The 18,288-nt window shown below is 37.5% G+C and overlaps 2 protein-coding genes across 3 annotated transcripts; both read left to right on the top strand.

The window, feature by feature from the left end:
• The first annotated feature begins 220 nt into the window (after positions 1-220).
• LOC135645477 (pentatricopeptide repeat-containing protein At1g62350-like) lies at positions 221-3,146 on the top strand. The gene is made up of 2 exons (XM_065163874.1): positions 221-612; positions 2,622-3,146. Exons 1-2 carry the CDS (start codon positions 250-252, stop codon positions 3,006-3,008), a joined length of 750 nt encoding a protein of 249 aa, XP_065019946.1. The 5' UTR covers positions 221-249; the 3' UTR covers positions 3,009-3,146.
• Positions 3,147-3,462: 316 nt separating this feature from the next.
• On the top strand, positions 3,463-18,233 carry LOC103994077 (N-terminal acetyltransferase B complex auxiliary subunit NAA25). 2 transcript variants are annotated; one of them, XM_009414356.3, is made up of 19 exons: positions 3,463-3,769; positions 5,965-6,121; positions 6,205-6,323; positions 6,436-6,510; positions 7,990-8,083; positions 8,196-8,314; positions 8,539-8,609; positions 9,575-9,725; positions 9,846-10,021; positions 10,915-11,114; positions 12,394-12,524; positions 13,060-13,136; positions 14,166-14,240; positions 14,376-14,568; positions 15,016-15,135; positions 15,233-15,371; positions 15,577-15,617; positions 16,597-16,851; positions 17,236-18,233. In XM_009414356.3, the coding sequence occupies exons 1-19, from the start codon at positions 3,623-3,625 to the stop codon at positions 17,911-17,913; spliced, it is 3,018 nt and encodes a 1,005-aa protein (XP_009412631.2). In that variant the 5' UTR covers positions 3,463-3,622; the 3' UTR covers positions 17,914-18,233. The 2 variants fall into 2 exon arrangements, with proteins under 2 accessions (XP_009412631.2, XP_065019941.1); XM_065163869.1 differs by lacking the exon at positions 3,463-3,769 and having other exon boundaries at positions 5,985-6,121; positions 6,186-6,323.
• The last annotated feature ends 55 nt before the right edge of the window (positions 18,234-18,288 follow it).

The following is an 18,288-nucleotide window of genomic DNA, read 5'->3' as shown; positions in this document are numbered from 1 at the left end:
TAAAGTTACGAAAACGAGTAAAATAACGTTTATCTTCTCCCACATCCAACGGCTTCGCCTCTTGCCAGCACAGCACGTAAGCTTCACGCGTGATCTTGGTCGTAGGCGTAACGCTTTATCGACAGTGTAACCCGGACATGAGTCAAACATGGCGCGTGGCCCACATTGCGATGCTGTGGGCCCCTTACATGAACCCCGATAGAACCCTAATCGGGCTGAACCACAACAGAAGCGGGAAATGACCAGACCATGGCTTCCGTTTTGCTGAGGGGACGGGCCATCAGAGAGCTCGGCAGAGGGACCAGCTTCTCCTTCCTTCTACGCCGTGATGGAGGCGGCGGCGCCATCGCCGGAGGAGGAGCAGGTCTCCTCCGCTCCGGCTCCTCGTCCTCCGCCTCGCTGGCTTCGAGCCCTAGCCTCTCGATCTGGCGGCGGAAGAAAGAGATGGGGAAGGAGGGCCTGTTCGTGGTCCAGCAACTCAAGCGGCTCGCCTCCCACGGACCGCGCCTCCAGCAGTTCATGAGATCCCACGTCGCTCGGCTTCTGAGAACGGATCTGCTTGCGGTGCTCGCCGAATTCCAGCGTCAGGATAACGTTTTTATAGCCATGAAGGTGAGATGGATTGGTTTTCCATGCTCCTGATTGAATTGTTCTGCTGTGTTGGCGATTTGGTTCGATTAGATTTGGGAGCATTTATGTGATTTTGTTAAAATTTCTGCTGCTTGCTAATTAGGTAGTGATGGAACAAAAAGATGCTCTCTTGTGAAGGTTTTAACAAAAAATATGGTGGTTATTGCCGTTGATCCTGCGTTGGTTGAGCCCTTGTGCAAAAGGCCGCCCTTTATTGCTATACTTTAGTTTGGAGATGCAAAGAATGTTATGTAGTATAAAAAATATCAATTATTTTTGTACAAAAAATATATTGGCAGTTAAAACAATTAAACAAAGAGGTGTTAAATTGGATTTACATGATCTTTACATTTGAAATCCAAAACTTAAGCCACATTTTACCACTGTTCACACAAGTTGAATATAGAAAGTTGTTCTACTTATTGTCACAATGTTGGTAGGAATGTCTATGTTTCCCATGCTGTGCCCTTTTCATATTCAATTTGATTTCTACTAGTCCCAACATAAACATGGACGTGAACCTTGGTTTTTTCACGTTGTAAATGGCGCATGGCCATATTATGCCTAGGTACACGTAGGTAGACTGTTGGCTATGGCCGCTTGGTGGATTAGAATTTCAATTGATTGCTTTTCAGTTTGTCATAGATGACACGCTGATTGATAACCAAGGACATGCATGTGCTGAAGCAGCAAGTAATTTAAATGGTTTTAGGAAAATTAGAATGATTTAGGTGACATGACATTGCATAGCAACATTATTATGCTGTTGCATGTTTTGATTAAACATCAAAGATTGGGCAACTCTCGGAACAAGGGCCAAGAAAAAGGAGGACAAAAGTAAATGCATATTTGTAATCAGACTGAAAATTAAGCACCAGGGAATTTGTCAAAGAGAGGGAAAATGTGGAAAGAGGGAGACAAGGTGGCTCATCGTGCTTTTAGTTCATGGTTGGTTCAAGGTTAAGATAACCAAGTTAAATTTTTCTAAGCCGGCTAACTAACTTTAACTCTATTTTTTTATGTTTGGTTGATAAGGATGGGTTATCTAGGTTAGCAAGGAAAACATGGGGGTGTAATTTTAATTTTTAACACCATTTTGATGGGCTAATTTTCTCTAGTTATCTGGATTTAACCTCTTTGGACGGATCTATTTAACCTCCTTAACTCGATATTGTTTGTTCGATGAACCAATAACTACCAACGTAAACCTCTTTAACCCTGGAGCAAATGCAACCTTTGAGCAGGACATAAATATTATGGTCTTAGTCACGAAAAAGTTCATACCTTCATGCAGTTGACCACCTTCAATTTTTTGTGGTTTGAGGCATGAACTTAAGGTCAGAATGTCATCTAGATCTATTTGCATACACATTTGTTGGCAAGAAAAAAAAAAAAGTTCATTTCTGTCTACTTTTCCTTAATTTGTGGATTATTTGATCATCCTCTTTCAATGAAAAAGTTTTAAAGACATCTTTAAATATTTACAGATTGTATGACATGAATCTCTATTGGTAATCACTCCAGGTGAGTTATAAAGTCTGTAGAAGCCAAGAGAAAAGTGATATTGCAGAGGATAAGTGGATGAGTGAAATGTCCAAAAGGTTATCACAAAGCATACATATACAGGAAATTTACATAGGAAGAGAGCTCGCTTTTGAAGTTTAATTAGCAATTTGAGAAATCTTGAGATTTTAGATAACTCTTATGAATAAACACCCCATTTTACCTATTCAGGAGCTGTCTAATCTAATTTCTTCATGAACAATCTTTGAACCATTCAACATTTAATTGAACAGCTGACCATTATGTTGTATGGTAGCATTCATGAAGTTCTCGTTTCCTGTTGTGGTGATATGGGGTAATTTTTCCTGAGAGTAATGCTTAATTTCTCTTAAATGAATAACAATAAATGCTTGTTTTCTACCCATATGCAACTGAATGATAAGCATTTAGGTTGATTAGAATATCACTAACTTTATTAACTGTCTTAGATATATGATGCAGTGCGGAAGGAGATATGGTACCGGCCAGATATGTTTTTCTACAGAGACATGCTCATGATGTTGGCAAGAAACAAGAAGTTGGAGGAGGCAAAACAGGTTTGGGCACATCTGAAGAGTGAGGATGTCCACTTTGATCAGCATACCTATGGTGACATTGTGAGAGCTTTCTTGGATGGTGGGCTACCTGCTTTTGCCATGGAATTTTATGATGATATGAGAAGCTCTCCTGATCCACCATTATCTCTCCCTTTCCGAGTTATGTTGAAAGGTCTCATACCATATCCTGAATTGAGGGAAAAAATGAAGCAGGATTTCTTGGACTTGTTTCCTGATATGATTGTATATGATCCACCAGATGACTTGCTTGATGAGTAGGGAGTAATTGTATCCTCTCGAGAAATTTGAAACTCCCATCTCTTATCAAGCTGCAATAGCAGTTCTAAGAAAGATGATTGATGATATAGGAAAAAAATGAACCTTTGGTCATTCTGCAATTTATGGAAACTTAATCTCTCTCTGGTCCACAATCCAAAAGTTTGCTGTGTGGATCGAGAATGGATTCGTCGTTTCATATGGTATGATCGCCATCTTGGTATGTAGCTCAATGACGATGAAATGTGTATGGTATGATCGCCATCTTATTATTGCGTATCCCCTTCATTTGGTTATTCGCTCCTAATGTGGGCCTTCCCACCCTTTGTACGACATCCGGGCCGTCCGCTGCAAAATTGGGCCTTGCTCTGGTTAATCTCAGCCGTCTCTGGTTAATATTTTCTCCACGACTAAACATTGACTTATGGTTACTTAAACCCATATCTTGACCCGACCCAACACAAAGATGGAAGAAACCAATCGATTCCGCGATTCCCACATCAGCAAGCCCCGCTTCTTCCGCCCTCCCCTCCCCTCTTTTTAAGACCCCCCGTTGTTTCCTTCTTGCGCCTCAGTTATTCCGCACCGCCAGCCGAAAACCCTAACTGAAAGCTCCGATGGCGACCAAATTTGGCGTCGCCGGTGGCATACCGGAGCGCCGGGTCCGGCCGATTTGGGACGCCGTCGACTCCCGGCAGTACAAGCCGGCGCTCAAGCTCGCCTCGAGTCTCCTCGTCAAGTACCCCAGCTCTCCTTACGCCCTGGTGAGTTTCTCACTTTCTTGATCTGTTTCTATGCCCTCTCGGGTACTCTTAGATACTCATGGCAGCCTGTCGCATTCGTTCTTGACACTTTGATCTTTCGCGTTCTTGAAACCCGGAACTTGATCGGCGTAGGGGAAATCTGTTCTTTGGTGTTTTGATCATTTGTTGTTGTTAAAAACCTGGAAATTAAACCGAATCGTGGACGTAAAGATCGTTTCGTTTAGTATGTTCCTTGGCGTTTGGATTATGTGGTGTTCGTGAACGCTAGAACCTAATCCGAATTAGGCAAATAAGGTGCTGGCGTTCTTGATTTCCCCTTTCTTTGTCGTGAAGGCTCTGGTTTACGAGCTTTTAGAAAACTATTGATTATATTTAACGCAAGAAGAGGCTAAGGGGAAGCGACAGAACAGAAAACCAAGAAGCCAAAGAAGGTGATTGTTTTCTTAAAATGATCCTTGGTACAAAATGAAACCACCTCTCTTGAGAAATTTGCAGGTGAAGGATCCTACTGCTATCGTAGTATTGGAACATTGCCGAGTTAAATAAAGAATACTTTTCCTCCAAATAAGTAACAATTTCTTTGCTGAAAAAAAAAACCCAAGAACCATAATAGTCACTTTATAAACATGACTGGCTATCATATAGATGGTACATATCATCTGATTATGCTGTCCTAAAACTTTATGGATGAGGATTGAGGAAAGTGTAGACCTTAAATATTGTACTGTGAAAAATGATGATCGAGTTTATTAGAGACTTATCCTTTAGACAAGTGAAAGCTTTCATATTTGCCGAAGCAGGGGATCGTTTCTTTACCTAAATGTTCCAAGTGTTACAAATAAAAAACAAACCTCCATTTCTACGACTCTAATGGTGGGTTGATAGGGTGGTTGATCAACTGAACTCAAGGTGTAGCATCTCTATCATCTTTTAGTTTTGAATTTTTTCCCTTCTGAGACAAATTTAGGCTGTACAACTTGCTTTCTGTACCCATCTGGTTGTTGATTTTAGTATTTGGTCAACCAGCTAGCCTAATTTCTTTTTCTAGTCTGAGTGTTGAATTGTAGTCAGAGTTCATGGATGCAACTAGCTTGTGCAGAAAGCGACTTATGTTGTGTGTCTGTTTCATACAGTCGAAAATTTCTTTTCTGCTTCTCATTACCAAGTGCTTATTTGATTTGAGCAGTCTGTAGAAATCCTTATAAGAGCAGGTTTTGGAGTTGTAAGAAGCTGTAAGAGGAATGTGATAGGATATGTAATTATAAATTCAGGGTCATGGGAAGTGTCAGTCACGGCTAAATGAATTGGCAACCGGTAATACACAAATGAGTGTACTCACCCTGCTATTTGGTTGCACTCCTAAGTATGTTAGAAGCAAGTTTTTGAGTTGCCCTACACTGTGTATACTTATCAGTATGTACTGTGCCAGGTTAGGAATGGCAAGAGGTCATACCACATTGTAGAAGAGGCTATGCAAGTTTTCTTTTGCATAGTGGCATGAGCAGCTTAAAACAATAGTCTCTCATTTTATTCCATGAATAATATAAAAAGGATTAAGCATTTTTTATCCTTTATTCAGTTGTTTTTCTGACCGTATCTTCTTTTGTGCTGCTACAGCTGCAACTCATGTAAATTCTAGCCTAATTCAATGAAACTCCAAACCTCATAAATTTGTCTTTATATCTCAAGTTCATAGTTTGCCTTTCTCTTCGCTCCTCAATGGAAAAACTATTTTCGACAGAAAATAAATTATCCTTATACCAAAATACTTGTTGCAAATCTTAGCATATTTATTTTATTCATTGAAATATCTTTACAGAAAATTAGGCCAAGTAAATGAAATTATGTATTAATTGATTTTATTCTAACATTTAAGCGTGAACTAATGTAATAAAATTTCTGGTCTATCCCGGTTGGTCGTTCTTGATATCAACTTCGATCCTTAAACCTAGGACAATTATGGTCTTGATTCTAGCCATTCGAAACTTGTTTAAAACCCATAATAAATAATTTTCAACATCTTACTGAAGGTCTTGTAGTGATTCTATCATTTTTAGTTGGTCTAAGATGTCCGTGTTACTTATCTTTGCATTTTTTTGTATGTCTACTTGTGCCCTACCTCTTGTGTGCTTTTTCTCTAATGTATCAAGTTATTGTGAAATATTGTTAAACTGATTTCCAACTTCGTAATTTAGGCACTCAAAGCTCTTATTTTGGAGAGGATGGGAAAGCCCGATGAAGCATTACGTGTTTGCTTAGAAGCAAAGGAGTTTTTATATTCTGATAATTCTCTTCATATTGACGAGCTAACACTCAGCACGTTGCAGATTGTTTTCCAACGGCTTGATCACTGTATATCTACTTTCTTTCAATTTTTGTTCTCTGCATGCAGTTATAATCTTTTAACATTTTAAAGCTTTGGCTGATATTACCAGTGGATCACGCTAGTTCATGCTACGAGCATGCCTGTGCCAAACACCCAAACAACTTGGAGATCATGATTGGTCTTTTTAATTGCTATGTTCGTGAATGCTCATTTGTGAAACAACAGCAGGTTTGGTAGTTTCCATGATGTTGTAATATTAAATAAAATATGGACTATTTGGTTATTTTAAGTTGATTTTCATGTTACTTCTTTGTGAAAATTTTTCTGGTTGTTTTGGCAGATAGCTATAAAAATGTATAAACATTTCAGTGAAGAGAGGTTTTTGCTCTGGGCAGTTTGCAGCATTGAGTTACAGGTTTTTGATGTCTTTTCTTCTCCTTTTTGTCCTATATGTTTCAGTTGTATCTTCTATGTTATTTCAAGTTTTTTTAGCTGTTCTGATGACATGTTAGAAAAAATAAAACTTTGTTTAAATTTGCTATCTTCAGAGATTCAAACTGAATTTTTAGTTAATAATTTTTTAGGACTTTTTTAAATTAATCCACCTTAGCTGTAGCATTTGTATCATTAGAAATGCGTAAAGATTTTCTTGACATTTTGAAGCATAGCATGATAAGCTTTATTGGGATCAAGAGTGTGACTTTCTTGTCCTTGTAGTTTTCTTATTTTAGTGACAACAAAGTGGTGTTATAGATGATGAGAATATAACTTATGGCATGATTAATTCCAGTGATTTAAAAAGCGCTAGGCGTCAAAAGGCGCCAAGGTCCAAAAATGCCTGAGGCGCTAGGCGCTCGCTCGAGCGAAGTGAGGCGCTAAAATATAAAAATATATAATATAATTAATTAATATAATTATTTAAAATTTTAAATAAAAATATGCTATTTTAAATAAAAATTCTAGTCGCGAGCAGAGGGAAGGCTCGCGGGAGGCACGAGCAGCTGGGAGGGCTCGCGGGAGGCGCGAGCAGCTGGAGGGTTCGCGGGAGGCGCGAGCAGCGAGAGTCGCGAGCAGAGGGAAGGCTCGCGGGAGGGCTCGCGGGAGTCGCGAGCAGCGGGAGGCACGAGCAGTTGGAGGGCTCGCGGGAGCAGGAGCGACGAGCAGCGAGATCGGGAGCGGCAGCGACAGCGGGTTAGGGTTGGGTAAGGGTTATATCGGTTTAGTTGGTTCGATTGAACCATCTAACAACTGAACCAGGACCGAACCAGACCTAAAATCTTGGTTCGGTCACTTGGTTTACCTAGGCGCTCGCCCGAAGCGCCCAGCGCCTGGGCTCGGGCGAGCGCCCAGGCGGCGCCTGTTTGAAGCGCGCCGCCTGGGACATTAGCGAGGCGCTCGGGCCTCGCCTCGCCTCGCCCGAGCGCCTAGGCGAGCGCCCGAGCGCCTCTTTCAATCACTGATTAATTCTTCCCAAGTTGATGACATGTTATGTATAGAAAGTTCCTGTTGTGGTTGCTGAGGTCCGGATTGAGCAAAATTTCCTAAATAGTGTGGTTTTCTTGTCCAGGTTATGGTTTTTAATCTTGATCTACTGGCTAGTATGGTACCGATGAACCAGTTGGTATATTGACCGGGACCGTCCGGTATCAGCTGAAAGACATATGATTGGTATCAGACCATATGGTCTTTTGTCAGACCAATAAATATGTACTGATCAGTATTTAAAACCTTGACTCTACCTTTGTTGGTTTTGAAAATTCAACCCATGAAAATTTTGTGATATTATCTGAAATTAAATTTTAGATATTGAATATGTTTTCTTATAAATTTTAAGTTTATTATCAGACATTTGGTATGTTTTCTGAATGCTTGGTCAATTGGTCATGTATGACAGGTAGTTTGCAACAGCAGTGGTCACAAACTGTTGCAGTTGGCAGAGGCTTTACTTAAGAAGCACATGGCTTCTCATAGCTTGCATGAGCCAGATGGTGTGGATTTTTTTCTCATCTTCATATATCTTGGCACCATTTATAATCTCTTTTTGTTTGGATTATTATACTTAATTATTATGCTTAATGTGACCATTCAAATTCACTTCAGCACTTGTTATGTATATATCAATACTGGAACAACAAGAAAAGTATGATGCAGCTCTGGAAGTTCTTTCTGGGAATCTGGGTTCTCTTATAGGAATTGAAGAGGATAAGCTAAGGATCCAGGTAGAGTTCCTGGATTGTACTAAATATTACTGTCATCAATATTCGTCCTTCTCAGTTCTCACATTTGTCCTTTTCCCTCATATATACTAAATTGGCTGCATCAAGTTGATATAATCTGTTAGATGAGACTATGGTTTGGTTTTTAAGAGATGTCTCACATGTACTATAGTTGAAATCTACCAATTTTTCTTCTCTGATGTCCTTTTTTGATGTCAAGTTGACAGGGGAGGCTTCTTGCACGTGCATGTAACTATGCTGCTGCTGCAGAGATCTTCCAGAGAGTCCTAGAGTCATGGTATTTGATCATCCTATGACTATGTAGATTATTGATGCTACTGCTAGCTTTTTTACAGACTTCAAATGGATGGTACTAGAATGCCTGGATGATATAGATGGTGTTATGAACTATGAAATACGTCACTTTTTTGGTTTTTGTTTTCTGGGAATTGAGCAGATACATACCAGTCTGCAACAGAAGTGCAAAAATGGCCTTCTTTAAAAGATATTATGGTTAGAACCTTTATAAAAATTGTGATTGTTTTCCTAGTTAAAAAGGCTGGAAGTCTTCAATCTACGTGAATAACTGATTCGTCACTAAGGGATTCTCTCAATATTTTTCTTCTTGTTCAACATCCCCTCTCTTTTTTTTTTCACTCTCTCGCCAAATGCACCAATTTGATAGCGAAGAAAATATCTAATTAGTCTCTTCAATTTTCAAATTACTACTTTCACTTGCAACAATAGCTTGCAAAAACCTCTTTGGCTCATGGTAAGCTTTGGCCATTGGCATGGTCTTCTGGCTAATTATTGTGGGAGAAATTAGCAAAATAATAGTGGATGGTCACAGTTTTCTGATAGTCATTGACAGTGATTCACATAAAGGTTAGGTTTGTCAGGGTTAGATCAATAAGCTTCATTTCTTGGAAAATTGTAAATATGCTTAACTAAGAAAGGTGAATATTATATGGAAGCTATAGGGATGATTATATCTTTCTTAGTAGAATGCTGTACTCTTAGTTCTAATTTCTCCTTCTATTGTGGCTTAAGAATTTAAGTTTTTCTAATATATAAGACTGACATGTCTTTCTGCTAGAAAAGTGTATTTATTTATTTTTTTCTTCTGTGGCTTGTTAAGTTTTAATTGTAATTCTTAATGCACTATCTAAGCAGTCTGATTCCCTGTCTGTAATTGGCTTTCACTATATTTGATCTTTCTTTGTTACCACCATATTTGACCTTTGTACTTCTTTGATTGTGCAGTCCGGATGATTGGCAGACATTTCTGCATTATTTAGCATGTTTGTTGGAGGAGGATGTGAACTGGTCCAAGACAAATTCCTCCCATCAATCATGTTTACCATGTGTTGATGACATTAAAGCATGCAAGGCAACTCATTTAACCAAGGATGAGGTACACTTGAAACCATGAATATGATAATTCTTCTATTGCAATGCATTTTTGGTGGGAAATTTAAGTTTTTCCTTAATATGGAGCTTTTTCTTTTCTTTTCTTGTGAACAAAAACATACAGTTTGATTCACGAATCTCCAATGCTCTATCATTCGTTCAAAAGCTGCAAATGGATTGCTGTAATGATTGTGTTAGAGGACCTCACTTAGCACAAATTGAAATTGAACGGCGTCACCGTCTGCATGGAATAGAACATGATGGCAAGTTCATGGAGTCTTTGCTGAATTATTTTTATAGGTTTGTATTTGTCTCGTTTTAACTGGATATGAGACATGTTTATCTTGCTTTGGAGTGATCAATGGGTTGCTTTTATTAGGAAGTAATACCTGAATTATTAAATTTGCTGATTGGTTGAATCATAAACAAATCATTCTTTTTTTTTCTTTAATTTTCATGTAATTTGAACACAGACTATTCATGGAGAAATTTTTGTGCTGCTTCAACTCTTGTGCTTTTCATTTTTACCACTGCTTATGTTATTGTTTTTGTAGGATATGATATATGAACTTGCTAAAAGTGGGCATCTTATCCTCTGTGCATTCTGAGTAAACAGTAATTCATACTTGTTTCTTTGAAGCCTTGTGTTTGATCCACGTCCAGATGAGACTTTCTGGTTGTTGAAAGTTCCGTATCAGTCACTTCATTTCAATAATGCAAAAGAATTTATTATGGGTTGGTGGAAGTTTAATTGTATTTTCTGTATAAAGTGGGAAAATGAGCATCGATCTTATTTGTTTCCTTGCAATTTATATTTCAATGTCTTCTACATTTTCATAATGTAATGTGATAAATATATTCTCGAGACAGTGGATATGTTTTATGTTTAGCTCTATTTTTTCTGTATTTGTTCTTTTTATTGTTTGTAATTAAACTAAATCTTAACTCTGTACTATATTAACCTGATGAATGCAATGAACTACTTGATCATAGTGTTTTCTTTTTTCTGGTTTGTAATATCAAAAGCCAAATATTCTGTCAAGTTTTGATATCTTAGTTGTGACAAATTCTATTTGATGTTATCTATTTAGGATCATAGTAATATAATTTTTATATTGCTCTAATATTATCTTTGAATCCAAGATATAGTAGTCTTATATTGTTTTTCATCTTTTTTGTTTGGGAGACCGCAGGTTTGGTCATTTGTCTTGCTTTACTTCTGATGTGGAAATGTTTCTTCGCCTCCTAACTGATGATGAGAAAGATCAATTATTAGACAATATGAGAACTTTGGAATCAACATCTGCATCCCCTATAAAAGCCCTGGGCCATGCTATGACAGTTTTTAAAGTACAAGAATCTTTTGGTTTCATGTTCACTCTCTCTCTTAGGGGTGGGTAAAGTTATTAATTTACTCTATGCTTAAAATAGCTGCATAATATCGTTTTAGTTCTACATGTATTGCACTAATGTTAATGTTCACCAATTTAATATTGTGGCTGAATCTAGATCTGCCATTTTGTAATCTAGGCATCTCGAACTTATGCTTATGTTATCATGGGACCATGTTTAACCATTCATATTCTCTATTTATGGATTTTTTGGAGGGCTTTAACCATTCATTTCATTTGCCATTTATGGACATTTTTAGAGGGCATGACAGAACTTGAGTGTTCATGATCATTTATGGACAATTGTGCACGAAAAAATTTTAATTATTCACTTCCTTAGCAATTATAAAATAGCTTCTTGATACATGAGAATAAGCAAATAGAAACCGATTAGTGGTTGAGGCTCAAAGATTAGCTCATAGATTGGAAGGTTTTGCAGATTGTTGATTTCGGTCCCTTGTTGATGAAAAAGAGAAGAATCATTAACTGCCAAGTGTATGGGTTCAGATCACATTCAAAACAGTGTTGAGAAAAGCAAAATGGGCTACCGAGCCTTAATTCTGCATTAGAAAAAATGAGGTGCCATGCCTATGGAAATCAAAATCCCTTTTTTTAATTTTGGTTTTCTTTGTATGTTTGTTTGTGCGTTGGTGGGAAATTACACCAGCTGACAAGGGATAGCAGTCCCTTGTTGCATCTGTTTTTTTTCCCAGGCCTGTGCTGGACCCTGGTTCAGGAAAATCATTTTTTTGCCTCTTTTTTCGAATAGCTCTAATCTGACTTGGAAGCCTTTCCATCACCTATCTTGTCCTAACATGCCTTTGGTGGTACAGCTGCTCTTTCTGGCACTTGTTCCAGTTCATTTAGTAACTGGCTGCAGGCACTTTATTATCGTTGAATTCCCTAGCCAGATTAGAGACCAATTTATCATGTTATGTACATTATAGCTTATGTAATTACGTAATTTGTTTTTTCAGTACATTTCTTCTTTAGATTGATATCTTGTGTTTTTGCATCAATTTGTTCTCTAAAGGACCTTGTTCTTCACCTAGCATGCCTTAACACTTTTTTGCTCTTTCTTTTCTTTCATAATACAACTTACCTTTACATGAAAATATTTTTCATTTTTCATGTTAAATGACTCTTTTGCTCACCTATTTTTGTTGGATATAGACATCAGAGCATTTTCAGTCTATTTGTGCTGGCTACTTAATGCATGACCACTTTTGTGATTACTTTACTGTCACTTATGTTTTTTATATGTCCTGCTATCATACTCAGAACTTGAAGGCACTGCTAGAAAAATGTTGGAAATGTTTTGTAAAGACCTTAAACTTTCAAGGGACCTGGACCCTCAGGAAAACATGCATGGAGAAGATTTGTTATCAATGGCCAGCAATATCCTTGTCCTGGTATATTTTTATTTGGAATTTTTTTTTCATTCATGCAAATTTTCTTAAAAAAACCATTAGATACTTTGTATTCTTTCATGGAAATTTGAACTCCAACCAGAAACAACCTTTTTTTTTAAATTAGTTCGGTTAATGTTTATATTTAAATTCCTGAACAATGCATGAATAAGTTCACATGTACGTCCTTGACATATTTACATAAACATTTTAATAGCATTTAAAATTCTTGAGAGTTTACTACTTTGTAAACTTCTGACTTAAAATAGTGTATCCATACATTGTAAATGTCTAAAAGATATTTTTTTTTGTTCAGTTCTATTTAACCTTTTGCTTTTGTTCTGATCCTTTTCTTGGTTCTCATGCTTTCATCGACTTCTCTAGTGAACCCAAAGCTAATTCCAAACTCCAAAAAGACATAATAAAAAAGAAACAAAAAAATCTGCATTAGGCCCAAGCAGAAATAAAAGCTAGTTTTTGGTCAAACTGAATTATTTCTTACGAAAGTAACCTTTTTCTAATTTACAACTTATTGCAGCTGTTTTGGCGTACTAGGAAGCTGGGATATTTGTTGGAGGCAATTATGGTTTTGGAGTATGGCCTAAACATAAGAAGGTATATAAAATTATATGTTGTTGTCTTTAACTCTTGGTTTTATTAAACTGAAGTATTGCTATCTACATTTTTGTTTTTTGGCCTACTGTTGGGACCCCATTATCGGCTGTCCTCCTAACTTTTATCCTTGTAGTGTGCCTAATGATGCATGTACATGTGACTACTGTCTGTGCTATGTGACAATTGTAGATTCTCATTCTCATCTTATTTCAAAGGATGAAGAAAAAATATAACTTCTTGGTTTTTTAAATAAGGAATAGATCATCGTGTAGCACTAGAATGTGATAGATAGTATGCCAAAGGAAAATATTGAATTTTTTTCTTGTGGTAAAAGTTCATAAAAATAAACTGGGGTGATGCTCTTTTTGGTTGAGAATTTTCCAAATACAGTTGTTATTTAGGTGTTTTCATTTTCTCACTAACTTCTGCATGATAGAGAGACTTTTGACATTTGTACTAGTGAATCCTCTGGATTGCGAGGGATTATTTATTTTATTAAAGCTGAGGCAGTAAGAGTTATATTTTGTATTGAGAGAAAAATTGCTGCAGAAGTAAACATTTGCCCAAAATGGCTACGCAGGTGAAAAATATGTGAGAATTATAGTAAACATTTATTTGATGGTCATGGCTATGCAGGATCTGAAATTTGCCAAAATGGCTTGTTAGATTGAGCAATGCTGGAAGATTAGGAGTATTAGATGGCCCAACTGTGCTCGCCAAAGGCTGTGACACACCTGTGTTTACTGACTTCATTTCTTGACTTATTAATTGCATTCCTGGCACACAACCAAGATGGGCATGACACTGCCACAATACTGTGGCATTGATCATGTATGTTGGTGATTGGCTTGCCCGCATGCTATGAGAACCATATCCTTGCTGAAGATGTTTCAGGAGGATTACTTAAATTGTTTGTTAATGCTGAAGTCTTGTGCTTATTATTGGTTCTATTACTGGTTGCTTTCTGAATATATGCTGGATAAATCTTTTGCAGTTCCCTGTTCCTGACTTGTCTGTCATGTTGATCAGATATGTCTGGCAGTACAAGATTCTATTATTGCATTTGTACTCTTACTTGGGAGCTCTACCATTAGCATATGAATGGTAATCTTAGTTCTTAGATGTGGATCAACACAGTTCCTTATTTATCATTAGAAACTACTCATCTCATGCCAAGGGTATTGGCATCTTATATTGTTTACTGCTACATTCTTTCTAAGGTTTATGTTTGTTTTGTAGGTATAGTACACTGGATGTCAAAAACATCCTTCTGGAGACAGTTTCCCACCACATTTTGCCCCAAATGATCAGTTCACCACTTTGGCAGGAAAATGGTGATCTTTTGAAAGATTATCTGAAATTTATGGATGATCATTTGCGAGAAGCTGCTGATCTTACTTGTGTTGCATATCGTCATCGTAACTACTCAAAAGTATGTATGTCTTTTTATTTTTTTCCTTTTCGGATCCTCATTGTGTTGACTGTATAACTGAAAACTATGTGAAAGAATAAGGATGTTAGTTTTATCTGCATGTCTTTTATGCCATATATGTTACTCTTGATTTGCTCATCAAGATACAATAGACATCATAATCTGTCCATTACATGCAACAAAGAGAACAGTTTCCACTTACTGAAATTCTGTTAAATGTTTGTACAACTGAGTTTGTGGGAAAAATTAAGTTTATACTGCTCTCATCTAGATGGTTTCGCTAAATTATTATTATTTTGAATACATATTGGTTCATCAAATAGTAAGTTAATTTTTGGAACAATGTGTATTTTGCTTGTTGAAGCCTATGTTGCTGCTGGATTACCCACTTTGTGCTGTATGTGATTCTGAGAAATTTTGATGTTCCATGTCATATTTGTTTATTAGGTAATTGAGTTTGTTCAGTTTAAAGATCGCCTAGAAAACTCGAATCAACTTTTGATGGCAAGGCTTGATGTGTCCATTCTGCAGCTTAAGCAGAAAGCAGATAGTCTTCAAGAAGTGGAGGTAAACAAATTTTGTTATTTGTAACACTATCATCTCTTTAACCATTCTAATTCTTAGTAATGACATTCAGTAATAAATTGTTCCTTTGTGTTTGCAGTGCATCTTTGAAAACCTGAACTATGGCTCCAGGTTTCTTGAGATGTCGAATGAAGATAAACTGAAATCTTTGACATTTAACGAAGATCTCCAAGCAAGACCTTGGTGGTCTCCAACCTCCAGTGTAAATCTTCTTTCAGGTCAGGCATGCTATGCTTGTCATGGCACTGTTTTCTGATCACCTGTTCTTTCACATTCCAGTTCCAAAATTTTAGTAATCTGTAAAACTAAATTCAATCTGTCAATTATACTTCTTTGTCACACAGTATGCATTCTGAAAGTTCTGGTTGTAAGGGTGGTTAGTTGTCGAAGCTTGGTTTTAACTGATTCTTTTTAATGGTACAGGATGTTTTGAAGAAGGATCTGCATGCCTAAGAGAGAGCTTAGTATGCTTCTTAACTCTTAACTAATTCTATTTCTGCTGAAGATGTCAATGTGAAGATATTGCTAGTTCTGTAATTCATTTTGCTTTTAATGGTACAGGATGTTTTTTTTTCTTGGTCTCGTGTTTCAAATAAATTGAAGTAATAAAGTGAAATGTTCCTTATGCCTTTGTAATTTAGTCATGCTCATTTGGCATTTATTATGTTTATCGTTTTGATATTCATTGCCAGACCTGCACAATTTATCACAATGCACCATTTCACTAAAAAAGACTTATTTGCCAAATTTGTTGGTTTCCTTTGATTATCTATATGTACAGTGGATTGGATATGTTATCTTGGATTGGATTTTACCAGAATCTGATTTCACTCTTTGTTCCTGTTGTCTGCCCACTTCAACTGAATCACCAACAGTCCTGAAGACTGTTGTTATTTTAACCTGAGTTGCCTGACATTGAACAGAAAGAATCATCCAGTGTCGATATGATCCCTATATATAAACCCATTAAAAAAGACTCATTAATAAGATTGACTGGAATTATTCTTCACCTAATGTTTGCCTTAGTTTCGACTATTGCCATCTTTTATTCTTTCCCGTTTCCTATTCTTTTTACTGCTTATTTTGTACTCTTTAGTAATTGAAGTTGATAATCCATATGCCTATCAAATTAAGGCAATCTAGCAACTTTAGACAGAAGGTGCAGACTGGTTGTGAAAAAAGATGTTGCTTATGTACCTTAGGCTTCTACAAACTAAAGATCTTTTTAACTGGTATATTGACTTAAAGATTTTGGGCTTTAATGTCTAAAAAAAAAGTTTCTGTTGATCGGTTTCCTGTGTCTATGTCTGTTAGCAAGAATTTATTAATCAATTCAGGACACAAGATCACTGTTCCTTTTTTTTTTTCTAAAATAAATGCTGTTTGAATGTTATTGCTCTTTCAAGCTTTTTATACTTCTCTATTCTATTCCAATGTGTGCAGAAAGGTGGAGACGAGGAATACATCGTGAAGAAAGTTATTGAGAGAAAATCTATTCTTCCTCGGCTAGTCTATCTGTCAATTCAGAGTGGTTCCATCTCCTTGAAGGAAAATGATCGTAATGGCTCTTTATCTGATGCTAGTGCTGTCGGCGAACTAAAATGTCTTTTGGAGAGATATGCAAGGAACATTGGTCTTTCTTTTGATGATGCGATTAGTGTGATTCTTGCCATCTCCAGAGGTCAAAAATCATTCAAGGTATTAGTATGATGGATTGATTGTTGCTTTTACTGGAGTCTATTACTTATCCACACTATGGACAAGAATAGTATATTTGAAGGGGTACTATGCATAAATCAGCTTTAGCAATGGCAATTTGGTTGAGCTTGAGTTGACCTAAGCCTGACTCATTTATATAGGCTTAGAATATCAAGCCTTACCTGACTTGTTAGGTTTTGGTTTGGGATAGAGCCTGAGATCTTTCAAAAACAATAAATACTTAGAAAGAGAACAATTGGAACAGTAAACATACATTATCTAGCAGTAAGGTTGCGCCCGATACATAATCTATCTGATACAAAGGCCTATTGATTCTCATGAGATTTTATTAAGGCAATGTTTTGTTTTTTTTTTTTTTGACAGGAATTCGGTTCAGATTTCATCAGCTGGATAAACTTCGCTGTTTTTGTCAATGCGTGGAACCTGTGTTGCCGTGGTGTGAAGCTACTCAACGAAGATAAATGTGGTATGAGTTCATGGAGAATTGTCGATAACTTGGTTAAGTCTTGTGTTGCTGAACAACTGATGCATGCGGAGCCTATATTGGCATCTCCCGGAGACAAGCTTTCGATTTTGGTACAGTTGGTGACGGAACCCATTTCTTGGCATATCCTAGTAATACAGTCACGTATAAGATGGATGCTTCCATCAGGAAGAAGAAAGAAGAGAAGTGGTATGACGGATCATCTCAGTTCCCCAGATATGCAGGCCGTGTGTGGTTCAGTGCTGTGTTTAATTGATGCCATACAACACATCGAGAGATGGGTGGCAGATCAAATGAACAGGTCGGAGGATCAGGATCTGGATATTTTACTGTCCCATGTACATAGAGGAGATGCTGAGGGTGGGCCAGGCTGTGTGTTGCAAAGCCTGGAACAAAATGCATGTGCGGACGACGTAGGTGACAGAATATTGGGAGCTCTACAATCCTGGAGTTGTGCTACCGTTTGTAGGAAAATAGTGGGGGCACAACGTAAGATGCTATCACATTTACTCCGAATATGCCAGTCGAAGTTGAAGCTGTTGCGCTCGATGCAATGACCAAAATGATGGAAGTAGTCAGAGGGTTAGGAGGGCTATTTATTATGCATCTTTTTTTGTGTTTTAGTGGTGATGGGGAGGGGGGAGCGGGGGTGACAGTGCTGCCCACCGTCTGGCCCTTTTCCCCGAGCACACAGCACGTCTAAATTTTGATTATGTTCTTCTTCTTCTTTCTGTCGGTCCCTTTGTCTCGAGCGACAATGTGTTAACTAACCAACATGGTGTGTGCATGTGACTGACGCAGGATGCTTCGCTTTGTGAAGAAGCCAGCCATCCGATGACTGACGATGTCAATGCAGTTACTGCTGCTGCTGCTACTATGTTCTGTTCTTGGCCGCTTTTTTTTTGTGTTCTTGAAAATTTTAGGTTAGCTTT

The sequence above is a fragment of the Musa acuminata genome, chromosome BXJ3-8, assembly GCF_036884655.1.
Source record: "Musa acuminata AAA Group cultivar baxijiao chromosome BXJ3-8, Cavendish_Baxijiao_AAA, whole genome shotgun sequence".
NCBI lineage: Eukaryota > Viridiplantae > Streptophyta > Magnoliopsida > Zingiberales > Musaceae > Musa > Musa acuminata.
The sequence above is the reverse complement of the archived record's forward strand: the minus strand, read 5'-3'. Positions and strand labels throughout refer to the sequence as shown.

Coding starts and splice junctions, on each gene's coding strand:
- LOC135645477 (XM_065163874.1), top strand. CDS start 250: ATGGCTTCCGTTTTGCTGAGGGGACGGGCCATCAGAGAGCTCGGCAGA. Junction 613..2,621: donor ACGTTTTTATAGCCATGAAG/GTGAGATGGATT, acceptor TAACTGTCTTAG/ATATATGATGCAGTGCGGAA.
- LOC103994077 (XM_009414356.3), top strand. CDS start 3,623: ATGGCGACCAAATTTGGCGTCGCCGGTGGCATACCGGAGCGCCGGGTC. Junction 8,084..8,195: donor TAGCTTGCATGAGCCAGATG/GTGTGGATTTTT, acceptor AATTCACTTCAG/CACTTGTTATGTATATATCA. Junction 15,372..15,576: donor CAGTGTAAATCTTCTTTCAG/GTCAGGCATGCT, acceptor TTAATGGTACAG/GATGTTTTGAAGAAGGATCT.